The sequence below is a fragment of the Perna viridis genome, chromosome 14, assembly GCF_037379345.1.
Source record: "Perna viridis isolate PV_CMFRI_1.1 ecotype Kerala chromosome 14, ASM3737934v1, whole genome shotgun sequence".
Taxonomy (NCBI): Eukaryota; Metazoa; Mollusca; class Bivalvia; order Mytilida; family Mytilidae; genus Perna; species Perna viridis.
In genome coordinates, this window is record NC_142458.1 from 13,319,314 (window position 1) to 13,345,628 (window position 26,315).

The 26,315-nt window shown below is 34.9% G+C and overlaps 4 protein-coding genes across 10 annotated transcripts in view; 2 read left to right on the forward strand and 2 right to left on the reverse strand.

Annotated features, from left to right (window-relative positions):
• LOC148598277 (uncharacterized) overlaps positions 1 to 10,593 on the forward strand; it is a 30,482-nt gene extending 19,889 nt beyond the window's left edge. For 3 of the 5 annotated variants that reach the window (XM_088561577.1, XM_088561575.1, XM_088561578.1), the window contains 4 exons: positions 660 to 760; positions 1,766 to 2,230; positions 8,417 to 8,681; positions 9,938 to 10,593. In XM_088561577.1, coding sequence (XP_088417703.1) covers positions 1,796 to 2,230; positions 8,417 to 8,681; positions 9,938 to 9,990 — 753 coding nt within the window. In that variant the 5' untranslated portion in view covers positions 660 to 760; positions 1,766 to 1,795 and the 3' untranslated portion in view covers positions 9,991 to 10,593. Of the gene's footprint in view, positions 1 to 481; positions 620 to 659; positions 761 to 1,765; positions 2,231 to 7,662; positions 7,992 to 8,416; positions 8,682 to 9,937 lie in introns of those variants that run through there. The other 2 variants (XM_088561579.1, XM_088561580.1) reach the window with 2 other exon arrangements.
• A 6,977-nt stretch (positions 10,594 to 17,570) lies between these two features.
• LOC148598278 (homeobox protein Hox-A3-like) lies at positions 17,571 to 18,312 on the reverse strand. The gene has a single exon (XM_088561486.1). It carries the CDS (start codon positions 18,310 to 18,312, stop codon positions 17,623 to 17,625), a length of 690 nt encoding a protein of 229 aa, XP_088417612.1. The 3' UTR covers positions 17,571 to 17,622.
• Positions 18,313 to 19,099: 787 nt separating this feature from the next.
• On the reverse strand, positions 19,100 to 24,131 carry LOC148598279 (uncharacterized). Of its 3 annotated transcripts, none has more exons than XM_088560994.1 (8): positions 24,002 to 24,131; positions 23,617 to 23,774; positions 22,552 to 22,604; positions 22,139 to 22,289; positions 21,801 to 21,895; positions 21,100 to 21,300; positions 20,332 to 20,632; positions 19,100 to 20,013 (listed from the first exon to the last, which is right to left on the reverse strand). In XM_088560994.1, the coding sequence occupies exons 2-8, from the start codon at positions 23,771 to 23,773 to the stop codon at positions 19,847 to 19,849; spliced, it is 1,125 nt and encodes a 374-aa protein (XP_088417120.1). In that variant the 5' UTR covers position 23,774; positions 24,002 to 24,131; the 3' UTR covers positions 19,100 to 19,846. The 3 variants fall into 3 exon arrangements, with proteins under 3 accessions (XP_088417120.1, XP_088417119.1, XP_088417121.1); XM_088560993.1 differs by having other exon boundaries at positions 23,617 to 23,781; positions 24,002 to 24,126; XM_088560995.1 differs by lacking the exon at positions 24,002 to 24,131 and having other exon boundaries at positions 23,617 to 23,897.
• A 781-nt stretch (positions 24,132 to 24,912) lies between these two features.
• Positions 24,913 to 25,611, forward strand: LOC148598280 (homeobox protein zampogna-like). The gene has a single exon (XM_088562162.1). The coding sequence runs from the start codon at positions 24,913 to 24,915 to the stop codon at positions 25,609 to 25,611; it is 699 nt and encodes a 232-aa protein (XP_088418288.1).
• The last annotated feature ends 704 nt before the right edge of the window (positions 25,612 to 26,315 follow it).

Sequence of the window (26,315 nt, forward strand, 5' to 3'; positions counted from 1 at the left end):
ACTCGAAGAATACACCCATCCCCTACCCTAAAATTTGGATTTTATTTTGTCTTTCATTAATTTTCAAATATTTAAAATATTCATGGAGTCCCACCCCACCCCAAAAAAAATATGTTTTTGTTCCGATCTCGCTTCTTTTAGTCTTTAATTTTATTTTCGCCCCTCCCAATTACCTGAAATCTGGACCTGTCCCTGGATATTCACACTCGTTGGGACATTAGTAAAAACCAACTCGTTGCATAATGACAATTCGAATTAGTCTCTACGATTCTGTAAAAATAAATTCTGTAACAATTCTACTGAAACATTTACATGGTCAGCTAAGCTGAAAAACAAATTAAGTAAACGACTTCCGTATCAATTTACCCCATCTATATTCAAACCTATTAATTTCTGTCCAAGCCTTTCTTCAAAAGATAAGTATCACTAGACTGTACAATCCATTCCAATCAAGCTTTACTGATCAGCATCCAGTATTCGTTCTTCAGGCCAAGATGCCAATAGTATTATAGAAATGTCTGATCATGTTTTCTAACTGCTTAGATGAGTAGCGTGTGCAAATACCGTTTCCTTTCTGATTTAACTCGTAATGATCTAGCTATGAAAGACGTTGCAACAGGTAATCCGAACTGACAGATATCGATTTGTTTGTTTTTCAGTCCATGTGTTTCCGGTTGAGTTCGAATTATTGGTTCTAGGTGGATCTGATTAGTTGTGTTCTTTTAGATCAGTTTATCATACGGGGCTGTAATAAATTCAGGTAAGTCTTTTTTAAAAAAAAAAAACACGCGAACACGGAAGTTTCTTCTTCCGTTCTATTCACTGATTGATTTCAAACATGCATTTCTTTTTCGTATTTTTATTAACAGGAAATATAAAGAAATGAATTACCATTTGCACTCGATGTCGCGATAATCTCTTGCCGGTCTTTTTTTTAATAAAACGTGTCGTTTTTAACCTTAATAATGATGGTGTTTATGGTCACGAAAAACCAGGATTACTGAACTACTTTAAAAATTCGAACATAAAGACTATGTCATGAAAACTTTCTATGGATGATTCGAGTGCCACATAATGCATAATGTAAATTAAAAGTAAACACAGACTTGATTCCACCAAAAACTGAAAATGCCGACTAAGTGCACTGACAGGGTACTGAAATATCATTTATGTCTACTGAAACATCGGCCGTCAAGAATTTAATTAGCGTGACCGAAACTTTGTGATTTTCTTTTTTCTTTTTTTCTTTTTTTTTTTTTTGGGGGGGGGGGCGGTTAGTAGCTCTCCAATACAGAATAAATGTTTTTTAAACTTTTATCGCGTTTTTGAAAATGTTCATTATTGTACTTGTTCAGTGAAGCAAGAAAGTCCTGTATTGTTTGTATGAAACCAACTCTTTGAATAATGCGTATTAAAATCTCGGTAAATTTTAAATTGAAATAATGAGCAAACTAACGAATGAATATAACAAGTCATGTCAAATTTGACGATCAAATACATGATTGTTTGATTGTTGGGGTTTAACGCCCGAGCAGCAATATTTCAGCTATATTCAGGCGAACACACATCCCAGTTGCTCTGTGGGCAGACCGCCTAGCCCCCGGCTAGGTTCCTGAGCACTATTTAGTCCCCTTTTACGACAAGCTTAGCGCTGCTGCCGGCCTATTCTTTTGACACCCGGACCTGCACGGGGCTGGCGATCAAATACAGGTAGTGAGGAGAATTGTTTCAAGTAATGAGGACATATCATGTGTGTATATTTCAGAAATGCCGGATCCGGAAGGGATGAGTAGAAATGAATGATCCCTATGTCGAGGACCGAATACAGACCATTTCTAAACATGAATCGGATTCAAGTTTGGAAGACAACCACAAATATAGCAGCCATAATGGCGGAAATTTTATTATCACAAAACACGAACATAAAATATTACCAATATTTTCCCGGAAGTATACATTCGACCAAGGGACAGCTCAACATGGAACACCGGAACTTTGTATTGCAAAGCCTTATGGGAAATGTAATGAAAAAGAATCTGCAGAAGTCGAAGTGCCTTTGACTCCACTACCAAGGAGGGGTATTCTAAAGAATAATTTTTCGGAGCCAACACACGATTTAACAGGTACACCCGAACCTCAACGAGTTCGACATGCTCATTCGGATGGAGATTTGCATTCTAAAAGAAGCTATCGTCTTCACTTTCCTCATTTCAAGCGCAGAACACAAGATGTAAGTTTTCTTCATTATAAAAATATTTGTTTTTGGCATGCAGCTGATTGTTAAATCGGTCAAAGGGCTAACATATGTTTACAGCTGATTCTTGTTATCTGTATGTTTGCTTTGATAATAAGTTGCAATTGGAATTACGTTGGTTCATGTATTTAACGTTAAAAATATATATGTCCATTGGCGGATTTTGTGCACTGCAGAACGATAGTATTCGATCAGACCGTGCTTGCCACATGAGATCGGTACGAGAATTTCCATCGTAATACAATGTAGAACAAATGTGCAACAGTGGGGCCCAGATAAGCATAGTTCCCAGTTTATAGTATTCTGACTGTACGCTTATGATTTTACGTTTCAAGCAAGTTTATACATAAATGTAAAGCAAAAATAAACCTCAGCAGAATCTGGGTTAGAATCTCTCTATCCAACACTTTTTTTTCTGGATCTGCCCCTTCCATGCGAAGCTAATTAATTTGATAGAAAATAAGCAATTTGATAATTGATTTGAAATCTCCCCCTTTCAAAATTGTTTGGTCCGCCACTGTTATGCTTATGTCGACTGTGCTATAAAACGTGAGCAAACATTTTCCATAAATACACTCTCTATTATCTTCTTTGGCTGCGAAGATTGTGGAAAGGAAGGAATACTATTCGGATAACCTTGTAATAATATACATGTACATGTATGTTGACTTTAACAGTGGCATATCAAGACACTTTGAAGAGGGTTCCAGCCGGGTTCCACGGAAAAAAAGTGGGGTGCTAGAATATTCTTTGTCATTTTTTTTCAACTTTACACATGAAAATGGTTAATTTTCCAATAAAAAAGAGGGTGCCAACACCCTGCCTCCCTCCCCACGCTGGATCCGCCAGTGTTAAATAAACCCGACCAATGCAGAATATTTCGAAGTTTTGGTCAACATCAAGAACTCGCGGTTTATCCATCTGCATCATGAATACTGACTTGTTCAATGTGTCTTAGTTTTCCTTTCCTCTTTTGTCTACCCTGGACTTAACTTTTTATGAGCAACTCGGCGGGTGTTTCTAGAAAAGCTGAGGACGCTTACCCTACCGGTGCACCTGGTCCATGCTTCCAGTTTTTAGTGGAGTCCGAGTTGCTCATTTGCTTCTGTTACTTTGTATGTATCGTTTTGGTTATTTTATGTTCTTTGTTGTGTATGTCTGTTTTTCATGTCAGGTCTTTGTCCTTGGATTACATTCTTTTGATTTCCGCTAGAGTCTTGGCTCCCTTGATTACTCTTTGGTTAACAGCATCATCTTGCAGTGCGTCACAATAGTATCGTCGGCCTGAATTATCGATTGTTTATGTGTACAAGAACGGAATATTAATTTTTGAACACAACTTAGATCTATGTCATCTAATTATAGTTGAATATCACATTATTTAACTGTTGTATTAGTGGATAATTGATGGATATTTAAGTGAGGACCAGGCGCAGATTCGGAAAAGGGGGTTCGACCCAGACGCGGACTCAGAAAATGGGGTTCGGTCTGGAAGTAAATAAAATGAGATTCCAGGATATAATATGCTCCTTTACCCTTTGACCAAGATTGAAAAAAATCGTATAGAAAGGGGAGGCTTCCAATTACTGGAGGCCCCCGCTCCTTGATGGATCCACCACTGTTAATTAATGTGCTTAGGAATGTGGCTGTGATTGAAACATGTCACAGAGAAAAAGTATTATGGAGTTTAGATCAAATTTGTCATGCAGGAATTATTATTATGAGCCAATGAGCAATTTACAGATACATTGCTCTGTCAAACGGCTTTGTTGTCACGTAATGCTTTCGTTTGACATTGTTTTTTTTTTTTTTTTTTTTTTTTGTTTTCTCGTCCTCTTTTATGTTTTTTTTTTAAACTTTGGGGAACAGTTGGGAATTTTTATTGTTGATTGTTAATGTTTTGTTTTGTTGATGTTGTTTTGTATTTTCTTGTCTTTGCTTTAATTATTAACTCCTATTTAATTCAGATTTGGTAGTAATGATTTACCATTAAGGATCCTAATATCTAATTTTGTTTAATGCAAGAAGCAGACAATGCGTAATATTTCCTTCATTAATGTTTCATTAAATACAAATAATTACATTTGGAATTCTATTGATTCGATATGGGAATAGCAAAATATTGCATGTTTTTAATCAATATTCGCTCAAAGCATAGACCTACCAAAAAATGATGGAACATCTTAGAAAAGGTTTTAATATTTCATAACATCACTCTTCTGAAGTCATTGTTTCAAGCGTAAAATTTGTTTGTCGGGAGTTACCATATTTTTTTAATTCATGGATATCATTGTTCGAGAAAATGCAAGTATTTAGATTAGATTGGTTTTAAGTAGCACTCCAGCTAAGAATCATTCAAAATGTGATTCATGGGTAAAAAGCCTACGTATGTTTATATTTGATATTTTGTTTGAAATGTCATAGTAAACAAAAATTAACACGTGGTTTTTCATATAACCCGTGCTCTTAGGAGATAAAAACTATAAAAATTATATAGAATGCACTGTAGATTTCAAAATTAAGGGAGATAACTCTATAAATGCCGCTCAAATACAATAGAATCTACTGGATTTTCAATATGGATTGTCTCCTAAGAGCAGACAGATTTGAATGAATAGAATAATTACACATTTCATAGTATAGACCCATAAAACAACCTAATTGCAAAAATAAAAATATGTAGCCTTTTTGAGGGTGTATCACATTTTTCAGATTTTGCATGATTCTTACAAAAAGAGCTACTTAAGTTTTTGTTCAGATCTACAACTATTTTTAGCGCTTACATCTTCCGTATTGGTGATTGTAAATAGATACATACATTAGCAAAAAACATCTAAGAGGTTGGCGAATTTATTCAAGGAATGTCTGTTATATTTTTTCGGTCTATGAAGAAATAACTTCAATCACGTTGTGGCATACTAAATAACCTGCTTAGCAGGTTATTTTTCAAGTGGGCATCGTGATTATCTCAAATAGACCGGAAAAATATCACAGTCATTCCTTATAACTTAATTTCAGTATCAAAGTTAGAAAGAGTAAATCATCAAAAAATGTTGATGACGTTACCGTCACATAACAAAATTGGTCTATGTGATGATGGACAACTTTTTTCCTATCAGAAAGCGTGTTTACATCTGAAATTAAATTATTTATATATTTTAGCAAAAAAACAAACAAACAAACAAGCAAAACAAACAAAAAACAAAAACAAAAAGAATTGAAGATGGAATACGGAATGAAAGGAGATATACTTTAGTTTTCTGGTCGGTCGAGTCTAAAGAATATTTTGCTTATTTTAATATTCTTTGTTTATGCTGAATAATTTCGAGTGGAAAGGGCCACAGCAGATCTGTATGCAAAAGGGACTATAGTTTTATAAAGCTATAACATATGTAGACCAAATGGCATCGTTTGTATTGTGGATTTTTCTGCACTGTGCAATTACCTCTACAATTAGTAGTGCCCGAATCTTAGATAGACTGGTACTAATGTAATGTACTTATGAATGAATCGATTGGAAGCATATATTTAGAATACACGGAACCTTTGATGTTCAAAATGTACTTAGTTTTCGTAGACTTCAAAACCATCAATTTATAATATGCATTCATCTTACTTAAATTCTTTTCACCAGTCAGTTCCTATTTATAAAACCAACAATGATTTACTTGTGGCGCGTGTCCCTACACGCCTCGCTAGCTCTCAATAATGTCTAGAACTTGCTTTTATCAGATTTTAATCTTGTTTATGGATTTGAATATTTAAAAATTAATTCGAAAGCAAAAATATAATGCATCTTTCTTTTTTGTTATCGAGATTTCCACGAATAAGATTATACTTGCACATTACCGTTATAGAAAAGTTTGTTCTAATTAAAATGCAAAGTTCACACGACTTCTTCATTTGATGTTTTTGAATAATAAATAGAGTATTAATCTCATAGTCTGAATAAACTCATTTGTTAACAACATGTCAGTTTTAGTGTCAAGATGCAGATAGATGCGCTAGAATTTCATAATATTGTAAATAGGAAGTACAAACTTGAATCTACTATTTTATAACTGTTTTGTTTTGTATATTTGTTTTTGCTCTGTATTCTTACTATTTTATCATAGTAACCCCCCCCCCATTTTCTTTAGTATTATAACAGATGCGAAACGGAATCTGCTGGCAAAATCATCTGTAACACGTGACAGTACTTCGTATTCCCTTAAGTGTTTGTTTTAGTGGGTTTTGAATCCTCTCCGTCGTGTGAGTCTGGTTATCCTATCAACGCTTGCATGCTGTTTTCTCCCTTGACTACGTTCAGGAACATTTATCCTAAGATTTATTTCTTTAAAGAATTGTGTATCATCAGATTGTATGCTTAAATATTTTACAATAATATAACATTTCTTTCAAGTAGTATCCCCGAAGCTTAATCACTTCAATTTAACTCCCTGAAATCAATGCTTTCTAAATGGAAATTCTGATTCCTTTCTCTTTACTTATCAAACGATTTCAAATTGCTTGATTGAAATTCGGTGGAAGAACTCCCCTTGTTAATAAAGTTCCAAGATTAATGGAAGAAAGTTTTTATTGAGATCTTAAGGATCTATAAAAGAGATTTTTGCCCAAGGAGGTTCGGTGCTTGAATAATAGAAATAAATTGCATAATTCAAAGAGATGAAAGAAAATACTATAAAGGGGGCTCTTTATTTTAATGATATGATTTGTTTCCATATAAAGCGTTCAATAAGGTATAGATTTAGCTTTCGTTGCACCACATATACTTTACTTAAGTATAGCGTAATATTTAACTAGAGACTTTAATATATGACTCAAGTATGTAAAGTTTTTTTTTTAAACCAGTAAAAAAGCCATGAAGGCAACACAGAGGGTATACCTTTAAAAGTACAGTAAAACAATTTATAGAACACAAGTTTTACGGTGATTATTTTAACTAACCAAGTTTTTAATAAACTTGATAAAAACCGGTATACTAGGACTGATCAGGAGATTTTAAAAGGGGGGGCCAAAGTGTTCCATATACTGGGGCTGATCCAGAGATTTTGGAAAGGGCCGGGGGTCAAAAGTGTTCCGTATACTAGGGCTAATCCAGGGGTTTTGGAAAAGGGGTGGGGTTCCAGAGTGTTCCAGGATGTATTTTATTCATTTTTGCCCTAATGTTCCCCCCCCCACACACACACACACACTTTTACATTATTTGCTGGTACAACACACGTTTTTGCCAATATATTACCGGTATAATCTTATCAAATTCTTCTATTTAATGTTACTGATGATTTTACCGTCTGGCACAAAACATGTATTATAAAACGGAAGATGACACTTTTTATCAAATTATCCGTATGTTTCACTTTTTAAAGCCTGGATTAATTTGTAACACCTGGTGACCCGTTATTTTTTCCGGATATTATAATGTTTAAAAGTCACGCGCTTCGATCACAGGTCCAAATTAACTTTCATTTTTTGATGCGTTGATAAAAGCAAACACCCTTTGATATTAATGCATTATTGATCGCAGCGAACTAAATTTGAAAGCTGTTGCTTCTTTTTAGCAAGAACAAAAGATCTTCTTTTTGTCCTCGTTTTTCACTGAACCATGAATATGCTTCAAGTGTTATGGTAACGGATTGCGAGTTACATTTTTATTATTTCACCCGAAACGTTCAATTTGTTTTACTAAATTTTGTGGCGATGAGTGGACATGGAGGACAAAGAATTTTTTATTGTGGTATGAATTTTTAAGTTTTTTTCTGAATATTAACTGCTACTAAGTAAAAATAATTATACTTATAACAAAGAAAAAAGCATTTCTGTTTTCTTAAAATGAAACGCAGTTCGTAGATTATGAGATAGAAATGAACTGACAACGGGAAAGAAAAATGGGGGCGGGGTACTTTCAACTATTATGCGAATTAATTGTATGATATTCCAGACTCTTGCGAAAACAGCGCATTTATTATTTATTATCATTATGCATTTACGACTTTTTTTAATTTCAAATCCGACGTTGAGAAGGAAATTCCGATTTTTTTTTGTCCTACTTGTCTTGTCGAAACGCATTTTCCATCGCTGTGGTTTGGTACATTATTTCCAAATAAGCAGCATGACTGGGGTAAAAGACTGATATCATAGTTTTTTTTCGTCTTCTTTTAGTCATCACAAGAGTTCATTAATCCTGCCTTTGAGCCAGACGACAACGTTCCAAAAGACTTCAAATTCCGTGATTTAGTAGCACAAGTTCTCCGGCAGCAAACTGATGATGCACATCACCCATATGGACGGACAGATCTTTATACGACAGTATTCATAGGCCATAATTCAAAGACCACGGAAGACACAGACAGTTCTAAACTAGCATTCTGGGGGATTCTGCTATTTATAATTCTGGGAATCACCTGCGGCATAATCGTGATGGCGGGTAAGTTATATTTGATGGAAAGGTATAAAAATATTAGTGTCACTTGGTACTATATATTATTGCCTTCGAGGCCAAAGGGATACTTAACAGGTATTAGGGAAATAATGTGCGTTCCAGATAATTATTACCATACTAAACCCATTCATATACTAGTATATTACATGCACATATGTACTTTAACACATAATTATGCCATTTTAAAAGAAAAGTTGCACTCTAGAATACAATAGTCCGTTCCGCAATAACTTAAACATGCCTCCTCCTATAGCTAGTTTTTGTTTTAATTCCGGAAGTTGCGTAGACTCCATAGCGATTTTCTTTGTTTTGTTCTAAAAGACGACAATGGTGCTGAAAAGGTACTCATAAAACCTCATAATTTCCTTTAAAACGTGCTGAGAACAATGTATGCAAATAAACTATCCTGAAAATTGCATTCATCGCGTTTCCTTTGTCAATAATTCTGCTTTAGATTTCTGAAATCCCATAGGGAAAACTTAAATCAAAGGTTTAAACGCATAAAGACTGAGTGCATCATCGCCATTTAAAGATATTTCTAAGTTCACTATTCAGTTGTGTAGTTGTACTAATTGTACGATGAACTAAGAGCGTAGGAACTCTGGTCCAAAAGAAAGCAAACTTCTAGCACATAGCACTTAACTATAGTTGTGGCAAATACCGAATTGTCATAAAAAATGTGAGGGTAAGCGACCAAATGCGATCAAAAATAGCGCAAATATCCAACAGTGATCGATCGTAAAGGTAGCAAATACCAATCAGTGATCGAAAAAAGGTGCAAATGTTAGTGATGGATACATGTACAAAGGGCAAATGCCAAACAGTGATCGATAAAAGGGACCAACGTCCAACAGTGATCGGGAGGTGGGAGCAAACAACCAAATGCGATTATCCAACAGTGATCGGGAGGTGGGGGGGGGGGCAAACAATCAAATGCGATTATCCAACAGTGATCGATTAGAAAATGGAGTTAATACAACTGATGTTAATCCAAAAAAAAAATATTTAATCCACAATAAATTATTTTGACCCGTCCGGTGAATTAGGGAAATCGGATGCATAATGTTTTATTATTGATTTTATAAAATTATTTTGTTTTGTTGTTTTAGCTTTTTATCATGTTCTGTTGTTTATTTTTGTTTGTTTGTTTTTGTTTGGGTTTTTTTTCGTTTTTGTTTGTGTTTTTTTTTTTTCAAGTAGTGTTAATAGTACCGGTAATTGTATTGTTTCTTTCTTTACAGAGATGCACAAGTTGGAAAACGCAAGTCAAATCAACTCCACAACAACAGGATAGCATAATATTTTATGTACGTTCAGTACCAAATATGACATCCTGTTCGCAAAGTTTCACGTTAAATTATCATGTGGAAAGGATATAATTATTTCCATCTAATATACCATTTTGAGTTAAGCATAAATGCTCAACGACTTCTTTGAGTGAAATCTGCCATTATAGAACATTTGCAATTGTCAGGTGATTGATGTTTCTGTAATGTTGAAAGAGAACGTGCAATTTGACACGCGCATGGTTAGTGTAAAAGAAACGTACAATGTATTTGTGTTTGGTGTGAACGTGTCGCCCTAATAACGCAAAAGGATAAGATAATGACCTCCGCGGATGCAAATCTTGACTGTTCAAAAGCATCACTTTATACGTTAAATTAAAGTCAAAGACATCGCTTGATGTTATGTTCAGTGGTATCGTTTCGATCAGACAACTAAATAAACGATACAATGTACTCGGGAAACCATCAAATCCGTCCATGATTACTTTATCAAATTTCTGTGATGTTTGAATAGAGACAAATTTGTGCATGATGTGCAACATCTAATTGTAATTTCATTATTCATATGATTGATTCTACTGCACTTGAAATAATTACTTCATACACATCAACAATAATTAAGTTGTGCTTTAAAGTAAATAGTGCATACGGCGCATCGCATCGCTTCCCTCCGCCGGTCACTATAGTTTGAAAGCGGATCTTATCGTTTCGCACATGCAATTCTGTATGTGAACATTTTGGAAGTATTGTATTCGTGAGTTGACATTTTTTTTATATATAATGCTCAAACATGTCGTTTCAAATTGTAGATAGTTTCATAAAATAATGTTGAGATGGACAACTTCTTAAACTTATCTTGGTATATTTATTTGAAAATTGAATATTAAACAAAAGTTACTCCTACTCCATTTAACCTAAGCTTGATGCACCAGTACGTTTAAAGCGTTTTCTGTTTGTCTTCCAACACCCGACAGGTTAAATATTCAAAGTCCATTTATTGGGTATGAAATCATTTCCTTAGGCACCATCCGCCTAACCGTCTAAGTCCAGAACGCTTACTATTACGCCACCAGTCATTCCCCAATAAAAGGATGATGAGTTAAAAGTAGTGAATCAGTTGCTGTGCGGCCATCCTCCCAAGTCAGAGTTTTGAGTCCACCTTTGCTCCTAAAACCCTGACTTGGGAGGATGCTGTACGGTATTATTATTCATAAAATATCTTTTTTCAATATAAAAACAAATTCAAAACTTGCAAAATCTGTTAAAAATGTCATCATTGCAAACTTTGTCAATACAATAAGTCCTTTTTAAGTTTGATTTACCTTAATTTCGTCCTAATAGAAACGCGGTTGGTCAATCTAATCAGGCGCGGATCCAAGGACTGGCGTTCCGGGCGTACGCCACCCCCCCCCCCACACACACACACACTAAATCGGTAAGAACACAATTTTAAACCACAAGTTTCATCCAATAATATTTTTGCCAAGCTTTGCACGGCATTTAATTCATTTACCCCCTCCCCCCCCCACGGGCCCCCGTAAAATCTAATACTGGATCCGCCCCTGCTAATGCAGAGAAATATTACATCATATAATACTACTTTTTCCCTACAAAGAAGATAAAAAATTTTCAAGTGTACAATTTATGGAGAGGTTAGAGACCTTGCTCTTATTAAAATATAAGTCGACGTAAATACAGTTATACGTTCTATTACTATATTCTACTCTCATTTAGATGTCTCACGCTGGGATGCACTTCCGGTAGAATGATATTGCCATTCTAAAAAAAAATTATGAAGGTTATGTAAACGTTTTCATCCCGTTGAAGTGTTTCCGCGTCAGCAGGTAGCATTGTAGCCAGTTAAATTGAACAAAAATCGGGCAGTATGCTCGCATCACCTTAACCGGAAGTAACTTTAAATTAAGTGTCATTGATACGTCTCCTTAATATTCAAGCGCGCTTTCTGTAAAACGGTTTGATTTCTAACTTCTTTGAAATTATCTAATCATCTATGACAGGACATAAAAAATCAATCACGTTTTCTTGCTATATTTGACTTTACTTCTTGTAAATCTCAAGTTAACAAGAGATTTTACTTAAGCCACACGCAATTCGCTTTTATGTTGCGAAAATAGAATTAAAATGTCTCCGCGAAGTTCTAATTCAGGAGGCACTTTAAATTTTTTTACATGTTTTTTTTCCAAACTTACATGTGCAATATGGAATCTCTACAAACCGTCAACTTGACCCAAGTACATCGTGGATCAAAGGAGATATACTTAGGACAGAATTTTCTCCCCGGCCTTTTGTTGAAAATTTTGGCAAAACTGAAAAGCCTGCAACAGCCTCCCGTATTAAAATTTACGGATCGGACCTACCCTACCACGATTTTAAAATTTTATTTGAATAAGATCTTGTAGGAAGTAACGCTTTCATTGGATAAACATTTATTGCACCAACTTGAGATTCAAAAACAAATATACAATGAATAAACAACGTAAATGTTTTTACTGTCACCAACTGAAAAAAGAACGGATATGGTGACACGCAATATATAGTCAATGCCTTCAGAGGTAATAAAAAAGGCGCCAACAGGTGTAAACACACTCCTTTAAGCAAGCTCTGGAAGGCCCCTAGAAGGAGGTATTATATGATGTTTTAAATATCGTGAATGAGCATATGGGGTATGGGGGATTAACATTCTTTACTTCTCTTTCTGGTCTCGCACGGACGTTAAGTAATCTCATGTAATTTTTATGGTCATGACTACTATTTTCCTTGTAAATATTGCACGGCCGTCCTATACGGGTATTCTGTTCGTGAGTTCTCTTAGTAGACTGTGGTAAACAAACGGATCTCGGTGGCGGGGCCCTGCACCCTTCCGAAGAACCCGGGCAGAGTGTGTCCTACTAGCGGCTGGTCTGCTGTGTTGAAGCTCTGGTCAATCCCCAGACCCCACGTGGGTCCGAGAACGTTTCCCCACTCTAACCCTGTTTCGGAGAACATCAACCGAAGAGTGGTTAATCTCATGACTGACTGAGGAGGTTTAACGTCCTTGTCTACCCTGTCGGGTCTCAAAGGGACGGTAATCAACGGAGTAATACATAGTTAAGTAGCGCTCCACATAAGAATCATCCAAAGTGTGATTCGTGGTTGGAAAGCCTACATATTTTTATTTTTGATATTTTGTTTAAAATGTCATAGTAAACAGAAAGTAACATGTGGCTTTTGATATAACCCGTGTTATAGGAGATAAAAATTATTTAGAATGTACTGTAGAATTCAAAATTAAGGGAGATAACTCTGTAAATGACCCTAAACTACAATAGAAATTGTGTGGATTATCTCCTAAGAGTAGACAGATTGGAATAGATAATTATACATTTCATCTATAGATCTGTAAAGCAATTTAGTAACAAAAATAAATTTATGTAGCCTTTTAAGAGGTGTATGGCATTTTACAGAATTTGCATGATTCTTACAAAGACTGCTACTTAATAGGTCTGCAGAGGAGAAAAATAAAACAATGCAAAAACATTTGAATGGGTCTTTAAATATGATGTAAAAAACGGATGGAAGTCACGGTTGCCATTGTAACATCAAATCCAGATGTTTCATGCTGACATCTTATACAGGCATACGTATTTCTAAGGTATTAGGTGCAATCTACCATAGGTGAAATCATGACCTATTTTTATTTAAACTTCGATGTTATTGATATTAAAAAAGTTTAGATCTATCAAAGTGACATTATATCAAATTAGCTTTTAATCCACGTACATTAAACTTCTATTTTGCACATCGATCACAGCTTGATGTTGTTATACAAATAATTTGGAACACAACCTAACCGAGTTATGTATGGACAAAATATATATACTTAGAAAGCAAGGGAACAAAAAGTTGAGCAGAAATTAAAAGAAAATTTTCAAAGGATAAAGACAGACACATGAACACAACAAAGAACATGGAATAACCAAAATAATACGTACGAAGAGATAAAAGTAAATGAGCAACCTCGATTCCACTAAAAACTGGGAGCATTGACCAGGTGCGCCGGTAAGGAAGGCGTAGTCTGCTTTTTTAATACTACAACTTATTTGTAACATGCATGAACTAAGGACATACCATTTATGTAGCAGTTTTTATATATTAGACTGGAGACTATTTATGCACATCAAAAAGACACAAAATTCACTATTTTTTTTTATTCAGAAACATTTTAAGCACATTAACAGCCTTAGTTTGTCATTAGGTTTTTAGTTGTATCATGTTGCAAGAGTTTGTTCCATTGTCTGTATGGTTTTCGCCAAAATACAGATCTGTATGCAGAAAGGATATGGCGTATAATGTATATCGTTGGGTTTTTCTGCACTTTGAATCACATTTACCATTGTCAGTGTCTGGATATATATGAATTAGTAATTAAATTGACATAGACCTAACAATGAGATTCAGTCTAGTATTGCGCTAAAATGTATGAATGATTTGTATCGAAAGTCAGTACGTCATCTGCAGCTACTGTTAAGAAATATTGACGATGATCTTGGTAAAAAAAAGCACAGAAAGCGAATCATTGAATGCTACAAATTACGTAGCTGATCTATCTGCTAAAGAGCTAAGATTAAGAATAAACACGATTATTCTTTAAGTACACCCATGGATAGTATGTAGCTGCGAACTACCAGGTTGAAAAGTCGAGTTGACGACCTGACTCTTGGGTCAGGCCATGCCATAGGAACTCCGCATCATCAACTGTTCACATTAATGACCTCTTTGAATGAAACTATATTGTCAGATCGTGGAGTTTTTTTACTTTTATGTTTCAAACTTTTTCCCTGTCGTCTGACTTTTTCAAAGACTTATTCTTCATTATATGCATATTTTAACTTATTATTTTTGTTAGGTATTTATTTGCGGATGAGTGTATTGTGCCCTTTTCATATGAAAATATCGTAGTACATGTATTACGATATAAGTGTGATCGGCCGGTTGTTCGTCCATTAACAGCGATTCGAGAGATTTTATGGAAATAGTATACACAAAGTCTAGAAGTAGTCCTGATAAAGGGAAACTACCATTCTTGCTTCCCCCCTCTTTTTTTTTTTTTGCCATGGCAGTTGGATTTTAAAAAGCAAAAGTGGGACACAGATAGTTCAGGCATTTTCGTAGCAGTTTTTTTTTTTCGTATTTAAAAAAAATATTATCGTTTCTCTCGAAAAAGTCATTGTTTACCCTTTTTATGATTAAGTCAACTATAAAATGATAAACTGTATTCTTCTCTTTTTTTAATTTCAGTCTAGCACGCTGGTCGCTAGAAAAATGCCTCGGGCACATGCAATAGATGCCCAAGTAACAAAAAAATCCTATCTAAACGGTTCTCTTCCGCAACCAATAGCTGCAACGCACATACATGTACCATGTATGGTCTTAATGAAATCGCAAGTCATCACTACGAAGCAAGCGAAGTGTAAAAGCAAATTCGTAATAAATAAACTGATGAAAGGACTAGCGGAAACCCAACTTAGATTCGCGGATATACATTTTGTACATTCAGAAGTTAACGTTAATAAAATGACTGAACTTTTTCGTTAGTTCTTTTTGGACTAATGCTAATTAGTGGCGTACTGATAAATCGAACAACTACTCACTGAGTTGTTTTTGGAAAGTGTTGTCTATGATTCGTGAAAAAGAATCCACTGTTAGAACAATAGGTTGAAGTCACAACAATGGTTTAAATTATTTTAATTTCCGCTAGAATCTCTGTTCTCTTTATTATTCTTTCCAAAGTAGAACCCTGATTTTTGTTCATAAGATTGTCATCATCGTCTTTTGTAAAGTCGAGCTTCCGTGAAGCTTGCTATTAAGTATCGCTTGTCCTAAACATGGTCGGTAAATCATAATCATCGTCTGTTTAAAGAATCGTTTACGCAACACATCGATTTGCGTTAAGTCATTTGGTATAGATACAAAAGTGTTTTTATACGAAATATAGATACATTTCGTATATATACATCATTGCTATTTTGTTTTACATTATACCTGCAAAATTCATTGCTTTTCCACCACAGTTCAAAATAAGAGCGTCGCCTCTATATATCATGTCGATATTTAGATGATTGATTGATTGATTGATTGTTGGGGTTTAACGCTTGAGCAGCTACATTTCAGCTATATTCAGGCGATGAACATGAAATGGACGATAAAATTAACATGAAATGATGATGAAATGAAAAATGGGATGGGACACAAGGATAATAGGGTCGACAAATTTTGATTGCCATTAGAAAAGGGGAGGGATGGGTAGGGTCGGGCAATTTAGCCTCCTGTGGTCCTACTCTTATCGAATACCTCAACAGGGTTCTTTAACGTGCGAGGAACTTGGCATCTTTCCCAGCACGGTGCACCACTATGGTTTGCGGTCAGGTTATCCGTATAATAGCCTGAGAACCCCAGCATGTAACACGCCAGGGGTACCCCTTTCCACCACCTAGGGCACACAACCCAGTTGCTCTGTGGAGAGAGCGCCCTAGCCCCCGGCTAAGGGTTCTGAGCACTATTTAGTCGCCTTTTACGACAAGCTTAGCGCTGCTGCAGGTCTATTCTTTTGATACCCGGACCTGCACGGGGCAATATTTTGATGAATTAATAACTTTCTTTGTAAAATGCATTTTATTTTGATTAGACCAACAATGTGACTCGTTTCCATTGCTGAAATCGCGCTTTTCAAGCTGGAGGTCTATATTGATCATACTGTCCGTCCTTCCGTGCACCCGTCCACTATTTTAATCCGTAGCTCCTCTAAAGCCGCTGAATGGAATTGATGAAGCTTTCACCCATTTTTTATTTACCGGGTGGGGGTTCCAATCCTCATCTCCTCTTAAATTTTTGAATTTAATTTGATGAAACGTTAAAAAAATTTTCACATGATGTCATTGTGCCCTCCAATTTCATTTTTCCATCTGAATGACTTGTATGGCTACCTATGTGGTTTCTGGTGAGATCAGCAAGGGGTATCACCAAGTAAACTTTGCCCATAGTTATTCTAGTTGAAACATGGAATGTCTGTCGATCTCAGTTGTTATAACTAGACTTTTTGTATGTGTAAGTTTTTTCTCAATAGGAATCCAGGATTTCAGGTTAAGGGGGTGTAAATAGAATTAAAATTTTGGGTACAATTTGTGAAAAATCAAGATTTTATGCACAAGAAAAATCTTCTCCAAATTTATGGGGCGTGGGCACGGCACACCCGTGCGTGTTTGCATCAGCGCGTTTTTTGCTTTTTCTTGTTTTTTTTGTTTGTTTGTTTATTTATAGTTGTTTTTTTTTGTTTGTTTTGTTTTGTTTTGTTTTGTTTTGTTTTTGTTTTTGTTTTTTTTTATAGTGAACGCTTTATGGAGAAATCGATGCAAGTTTTACGTGACATGTTTTTACTTTCTTCCAGGGATGACGTGTACACGATTATAGACTGGGAAAAGAGATACAACTCTTCATCTAAATATACAGACCAGCATTTTTATATGACTTAGTGATAATTTATTTACATTACGTATACATAACAAGAACAAAAAATCAACAACAAAAACGGAAACAAATAAATACCGCCAGGAGTTAGGACTTTGCTATCATTATGCAGTAGTTTAATACGGAGATACTGGTTGAATTGTCATATTGTCACTGTAGAGCTGTGGAACGAATATTGAGCCTGGGTAATCAATAACTGGGTAAGCGCCGTATGTCGTGGGTAAACCGAATCCTAGCAGGAATGGGTTGAACATTGGTTGTCCTAGAAACTGATGGTAAGTGCTGAAACCTGGTTCCTGTTCTGAGTTGATATTAAGAGCTGGTCGCTTCCCGACACCGACGAACTGTGACAAGTTTTTAACACCGCAACTTTTCAGTTTACGCTTTTCTTTCATTCTTCTGTTCTGGAACCACCATTTGATTTGAGTCTCTGTAAGTTTGAGTTTCTTAGCGAGAACTGGTCGATCTTCAATCTGGAGATACTTGTTAATAGCATAGTAACCCTCGAGTTCTATCAGTTGTGAATTAGTGTAGTTTGTTCGATTTTTCTTCGAAGCATGGTCCAAGTCGTCGTCGGAGTTGCCCGGACTTGCCGAATCTCTGTGCTGTGTATCGCCTGATGTAGCATTGCTGTCATCGGATTCGTTAGTTCGCTTTCTCTTTTGCTGGCCATTTGTAATATCTAAGCTAAAAGTAGGTGTCACATACCCCGGGAAACTCACTGGTGGATATTCTGGAACATCACGTATGCTGCTTTTCGCGAGTTCTTCGATTGAGAAGGACATTCTAGATTTTGTATGCGCCATTGTTCTCTTCCTGTTGTATTTATTGTTAAGACTTGAGTACTCAAACTGACAATGAGTAACTTGAGCGGAGTCAAACTTTTTATACCAAACTTACTGATTATTGTTAACGAGAGGCGATCATGGTCGTAAAAACATTTCAACTTCCAGCTTGGTCATAATCAGTAGTAATCATTACCTATCACTGCCACGGGCTTGGGTACTCACAGAATCTTTGCCACACTTCATTGGGCAATTATGACCAATGATAAGTGATTATTACCTGACTGGTAGTCTAATGATTAACTTAATTCTAAAAGGCCAAGCTAAGGAATGTCATACTAGATTAAAATATATTTTACTAAATAATTTGTTCATAATATGTTTATTGTATACTTCGAGTTACATCGAAGGTGTATATTATATAATGACAAATTACAAATGATAATAAAAAAGATAATTATTGTTTTAAATGGAATATTTTAACCGATCCAGTTTCATTTATTTTTTTCTCCTGGTAACAACCCCTCATCATTGTGTATTACACAAACAACGGGGAAAAAAAATGCTTTAAGAATAAACACCGAATAACCTAGAATCTGTAAAGGAAATAAATGTAAAGTCATGATAAATTGGATAGCCACACGACAACGCCACTGCGACGTGTAATTTATTATAACATATAATACATAAAATATATATTCCAACCACATACAGTAAAACACATATAAAATTTAACCGAACCGATCAGTAGGACGACGTCGTCGTGCCGAATGAATAATATAAACGAAAGCCCGCCAAAAATCTAAAATATTTTGAGCGGGAAAATATAAGAACGGGTAAAACGTAACAACCAACCCTACACAAATGATGCAAATACCCAGGAGAAATTAATCTCATTCTAATTCAATACTTCAACCGAATGAAATTATAATTATATTATTATCGAACGCTTGGCGTTACTTTAAAAAAAAAAAAAACAATTGATATCAAAGTAAGCTCCTGTGTTTGTGGGTCCTTATTTCTCGGAAAACCCAATTTTTACATTGTGTTAAATAATATATGGGTTGAGATCGGGTTTTGGGTTTTGTAGGTTATAAGCATTAGTTCAATCAACTGTACAACAAAAGCCCTCTCGATTATAACAATTTATTGGTCACGTACAACATGGAAAGAGTGCAATGTTAATTTTTCATAGTATGAGGGTTTCGTTTTGTTTTGTTTTTGCTGTTTTGTGTTGTCTTTGTCGCAGTTTGCTTGTTTGTTTTGTTGCTGTTTTGGTATTCGAATAAGGAATGATAATTAACTTATGGAAACGGCCTATCCAAGTTGTATTGCCTTGGGGTATAACAAGAAAACAGATGATGATTATTGGGTAATATATATTTTATTCAAATAAACAACAACAATAAACAATAAGATGATATCATCAATGCCAGTAGGCAAATTAAATGAAACCAATATCCGTATCATTGTACAAAGCATTGAATGACTACATTGTATATTGAACAAATAAATAAAAAAGAAGACCCTCTTATATCTCAATAACAGTTAATCTTTAGTTGGGTATTTCTTTGTCTACTTTAACACATCTAAATAGCTGTCCAATTCTACCCATGAATCCAGACTTTTGGTTGCCGATACAACCATTTGAGGCAACAAGTTTTCGGGCGTTATCATCTCCGTCGTTGATATGTTCCATGTCTAAGCTTTCACCTCTATTCACTACAAAGATGAATTCAGTCAATTAATGTTATATATTTTCATCTAAGAGTGAGTACATGATTGTACACGTGTGGATCCAAAACAGTTTAGTGTCAGCAGTTGGAATCACCCTTTGTTTTAAAATTTCGTTTATTTGGGGGGGGGGGCAATAATATTCCAAAAAAACAAAATTAATTTTTTATAGGACACCTTACAAAATTCTTGAATCGGTTTTAGCTATTGGATATTCAACTGGGTCTACGACGCCCAAAATTGCAACAGAGATTAAATCGGTCAGATTGTTTTGAAACGTAATATGCTATCAAGTTTTTATCCCACCTTTTCCACGTTTGACCATTTTCTTCTTTTGCATGTTTCTCTCTTTCATCTTCTGTTCTTTCTTTTCTTTTTTGAGTACTTTCTGCAGTTCTTTCTTTTCCCTTCTTTCTTCCTTTTCTGCGTCTTTCATCTGTTGTGTCCATGCTTTTCCGTTTATTTTATTCCTTTCTCTATATTTCTCTTCTACCATCTTTATATATGCTTTTACCGTTTTCTCTTGATATTTTCTCAATTGCGTTTCTTCTTTTCTTCTTGCCTTTCTCAGTATCTTTAATTCATTTTTTTTTCTTTTGCTAACTCCCTGAAAATGTGAAAACATGCTTAAAAGACGGTCGTTCAAGTTTTCGGTACAAAGCATTTTTAAAAGAAGACATTTCAATAATTTTGCATTTTTTGCTGAGAGAAGATGTACAAATACAGGAGGGAGGAATGGAGGGAAATCTGTTTTAAAACACAAAAATCCTCGCTAAATAATTACAGTGAATCTTTTCTAAACTGAACCCTTAACAAAGCGAAAACCTTTTTTAAACTAGACACTTAATAAGTACTTTTATATCAATTTAAATGTATTTTGCATCTGGATAAATCGAACACTTAATAAAACCGGACAAATATGCCAGTCCAAAAATGGTTCGGTGTACGGAGGTTTCACTGTACCGGTACTTATAATAAATCTTCCGAGTCGAGGTATAATTAGGCAGGAATTGTCTCGCATGTTATTGGTTCAATGTAGGCACATGGCAATGATGTTTATGTTTTGGGACCAACCTTTTGCGATAGGGAGGCGGACTCAAGCACCACATTGCTGTTGAGTTCGGTCTTAGTTGTGTCTAAGATTGAAGACCTTGCTGCAATTTGTACTAGCTCGAGATTTACTTTCGACACTCTGTATACCGCTTTTCCTATAGCGTCCAAACAAATCAGTTTCGCTCTTTGGTGCAATATCTCCTCGGAATCGTAACAGTCAATCTGAGGGAGTAGGATAATTTAAAAATATGAACGATAAGAATGTAATTTCAAGATAAAACAAATATAAACAAGCAACCGGTATCAGAAAATCGACAGTAAATTTAGGTATAAAGCAAAGAAAGCCAGGACCGAAACAAGAAACCGACAAGAAACAAATAAGATTAGCAGTTCGAACTACATTAAAATTGAATAGATGGGTGGATAAGGGGGATATATCATCATTCTCTGTACCTACTGGGAATTGTTCATGACAAAAGACTTCACGATGTTATTGATGTAAGTGTAAAATTATTTGACAAAAAAAATGAACAATAGAAACAAAAACAAAAAAACAAACAAACAAACAAACACACAAGTCAACATTTCATAACTTCATTATCATTCTTTAAATTCAGTAAACATAAAGCAAAAGTAAAGAAACGGGTATCAATAAATTCCAAAACGAAATTGGAATGTTATAGAATGGAACGAAACAAATAGAAACAATGAGTTTTACCAACCTGTGTGGTTTGGTCGTCATATGTTACTTTGGCTTTCGGAGGCGTGTCATGTATTACGACATCACCATCCCTTCTTCCTTTGTATTGAATTTGGTCTGAAAAAAAAATAATTTAGATATTCCACGATGAAGTATTTAACACCAAAACTGAAACATTAAAACTGTCTTTAGAATAGGTAGTGAATGTACATTATCATATCAAGTTTGTTATTTATTCAAAATAATGCATAAGTGAAATAAACCGTTGCAGTAAACACAAAAAAAAATAATTAAAATGTGTGTATATAAAAGTATATCCTAAATAGTAATTAATGTGAGGATAAAGAGACGTTTTCATACCCAATTTGTAGTCTGTGTTATTGTTCGTTGGTCTCTGCACAGTAGCCTTCTCATCCTCTAATTCCACTTTGTGGGTAGCGACAATGATAATATCCTGGCACAATTGTTTAACTGCGTCATTGATCGTTTCATCACTTTCCAATCCGAGAACCTAAAATGCATGGAAGAGCACGAATTAAGTCCTAAGAAACCCATGTAAAGACTTCCTAACATGTTTGTTGTTTTAGATTCGACAATATTCCTAGATTTCGGATATATTCTGAGTTTGGCTTAGGCGGATATAATACTTATTCCGGTATTCTGAAAGTCAGTCGTTACAAAAGGGCACCCGTATATGCATGTAATGTATGTGTTAAATTTTAATTCAACATTAGTAAAATTTCTAATCATAAGAATTCAAAATTCGTACAAACCTTGTGCGTTAACTGTGTGCTTGGTAATTCAACTTTTGTTTCTCTTCCTTTCTCTGCAAGACAGAAATAAGAAATTAAAATAAAAATTAATAATAAATGTAAAAAATAAACCAAGAAGAAAAAAACCTGAATTTTTATCGAAATTTAAAAAAATGGATTTTGCAAAGTTTATTTGTTTGCAATTATAACCTATCTTTCCGGGATAAGAAATGCATGCAGTAAAATGTGAAAAATTGTCATTTAACGTTTTCTACTTACATGTCTATTACGATTCTTGAATAATGGGCTTAAAAGTGCGAAAGTCAATAAGCTAGTCAGTCTTGAATTCTCAAATTTACCCAGAGTAATCAAGGGAACCAAGATTCTAGCGGAAATCAAAAGAACGTAATCCAGGGACAGAGACCAGACATATAACAGACACACGCACAACAAAGAACACAAAATAACCAAAATGATATATACAAAATAAAAAAAGAAAATGATCAACTCGTGGTCCACTATAAACTTGGAGCATGGACCGGGTGCACCGATAGGGTAAGTGGAGCAAAAAGACGGACGATAGTGCTCATTCAGATCTTCGGTCCTGATGACCTGATTTAGAATATGACTATTTACACCGATTTCCCCAATCGGTTTGGTTGAACATGCTATATATAGACAGTATTAATTCAAACTTTAACCACTGGTGTAGGGCAGGGAATGAACAAAAGAGTTCATCTGAATAGGCCAATATCGCAATCTAAACAATAACAAATTCTTATATTCCAAAACAATATATTGAAGCTTAGAAATTAGTTCAAAGTTTGGCTTGCTGTCTGTCATCGTTCTGTAACCATGGATTTATTACTCTAGTTTCTTCAGGCTTCCAGAGCTGGGGAAGACCTTATGGTGAACTCCGTTTCACCATATCCACTATTTTTTTGTTGTTATTTTTTGTTTTTTGTTTGTTTTTGTCTTTTTTTCACTGGAATAATATTCAAGTAAAGGCCGATGTACATGTGCATAAGAATTGTACTATGAATACATGCATCAAATGACATGGTTTTAACTTGTTACACTTCGTACCCTTTCTGTCAACCTTTCCTTGCTTTTCAAATCTGGCTTCCAACATGGCTTCTCTGGATAGCTGCCATGCATCTAATGAGCAGTTGAACTCATCGGCAAATAGAGGACCTCTTCTTATGACCATGAAACTCTTTGTTTGTCGTCCTTTTCGCGCCATACTTTAATCTATTTAAAAAAGGTTTTAGAAACGCATCATATTTTATATTTTGAATAAAAATTGCTATTAGCTTCCTTTAGGTGATATATTATCATGCTTAAAAGTTCTGTTCATATAATATGTTTTATAAATTTATAGAAGTTTTGTTTTTAGGCAACGCTAATAAATACCAAGGTTTCTTGGAGAAAATGGCACTTAACAATAAACTTTTTTTTTTATTAAACTTACGATTTCCGATTTCTTTCCAAATCAAAATCCAAACTTAGAAAGGCTTGTTATCTGTAGTGTTGAAAATCGATGAAAGTTTTTCCCGAAGAAAAACACGTCTGTCTGCTCCGTCCGAAAGCAAAAGACAGTAACGTTGCCCGTAGTAACTCTGTGACGTTAAAATGTGTACTACGTCTGACGGTCCGAATTTACGTAGCATAGATACACAAAGTTTACCCTGTCGTAAAAAGCATGATAAATAATTTTTTTTTCTTTTACACTATCTAAATAATCTTCCAAAAAATTGTCAGATTCAAAAATATACAAAATCAAGCTGCATAACTATAGTTTTTGTGGGTTTAATATGAAACAATTACTAAATTTTCTGCAAAATTAACGAACATTCTCACATATGCAGTTTTATCCTCTTTTATTTAAACAAAGTTTATCATAAATACAATAAAAGTACTATTTAAAGATACGAACAATTTATATTTGATTTTTATTTTATTTTATTGTCAGAGGGAAAAGTCCGATTCCTATAGTCACCAAATCGAAAAAAATATAAGTTTGTTTTTTCTTTTTGTTCTCCAATTACCCATGTCAAACAGCAATCATGACAGAATAAATCACTAATAATAATAATAATCATTCATATAGAGTACCCAAGCCAATAAATAAGACCAGTAATAATTGGTCATAATTGTTTAAAAGTGAGTGACAAGGGTCAACAGAGAACCCAAGCTGGTGGCAGTGATGGGTAATGATTACTATTGATTAATTGCAAGCTTTGAGTTGAAGTGTTTTGATAATGGTGATTGTCTCTTGTTAACATTAATCAAAAGGTTTCATATAAAAAGTGCGACTTAACTCAAGTTACTCATTGTCAAATTCACTACTCAAGTTACAACAATAAATACGAAAAGAAAACAATGGCGAATACAAAACCAGTATCGAGAATGTCCTTCTCCATCGAAGAGCTTGCAAAAAGCAGCAGATGTGATACAACAGAATACTCACTGCAAAGTTTCCAAAATGATGTACTTATCAAACCTAATGTTTACCCCTTCGAAATCAACAACGACCAGCGTAAAAGAAAGCGATCATACGAATCCGACGACAGTGGTGCGGCATCAATTGACACACATCACAGAGATTCAGCAAGTCCAGGAAACTCCGATGATGATTCTGACCATGCGGCAAAGAAAAGTCGAACAAACTTTACCAACTCACAACTGATAGAACTAGAAAGTTACTACAGAATCAACAAATATCTCCAGATTGAAGATCGACCAGTTCTCGCTAAAAAACTGAAACTCACTGAAACTCAGATCAAATGGTGGTTCCAGAACAGAAGAATGAAAGAAAAACGAAAACTGAAAAGCTGCGGAGTTGAAGACTTGTCACAGTTCGTCGGTGTCGGGAAGCGACCAGCTCTCAATATCAACACTGACTCAGAGCTTAGCTGCAACAGTTACCAGCAGTTTCCAGGACAACCAATGTTCAACCCATTCCTGCTAGGATATGGTTCACCCGCTCTGTACAGTGCTTATTCAGGTTCAGACTATTTCAGTTCATTCCCTCGGTTCGGTAGTGACAATTTTACGACTAAACCTGTGTCTCCATATTAAAACTTATGTGCCTAAAAAGACAGTAGAGTTCTATAACATACTATGGTATTTATTTGTTACGTTTGTTTATGTTATTGTTAATTGTAAATAATGCAAATAAAATGCTGAAAACTTAATCTTTCTCTGATATAGGAGGTAAAGTTCTGTTTACTGGACAATCCTGCATGGTAACTTGATGCGCGCATGTAATTATGTTATTTTTCAAAATCACTTTATGAGTTAATGAAGGTAGACGTTCATGGTGCTTAAGCCGAAATGACCATAAAATGTTTAGGGTAGGCACACACAAATCTAGATTAGGTAGGGTAGCAGGAAAACAGACATTTTTTTTGCCTTATTTTAGTTTATTCAAAAAATGCCATTGTTAAACAAAACGTGCTTAGTGTCAATAGAGCTAGGGTATAATATAAAGTCTCCTGTGACAACAAAGAGGAAAAATATATAAGAGTTCCCAACACATCTGTTAACATGTAAAAAGTTTTATGATATTACTCGGGTGATTGGCTATTTTAGTCTAGTTCTACTAAATAAATGTTCCTGGCCATAATAAAAGACATTCGATAACAAACCTCAACAACAACATATCAATTATAAATTTGATATAAAAAAAACAAAACAAAACAAACAATAAAAAAAAACAAAAACAAAAAAACAAAAAAAAAACTTACTGATAATTCATTGAAGGTCGGGATCAACTGTCTTAA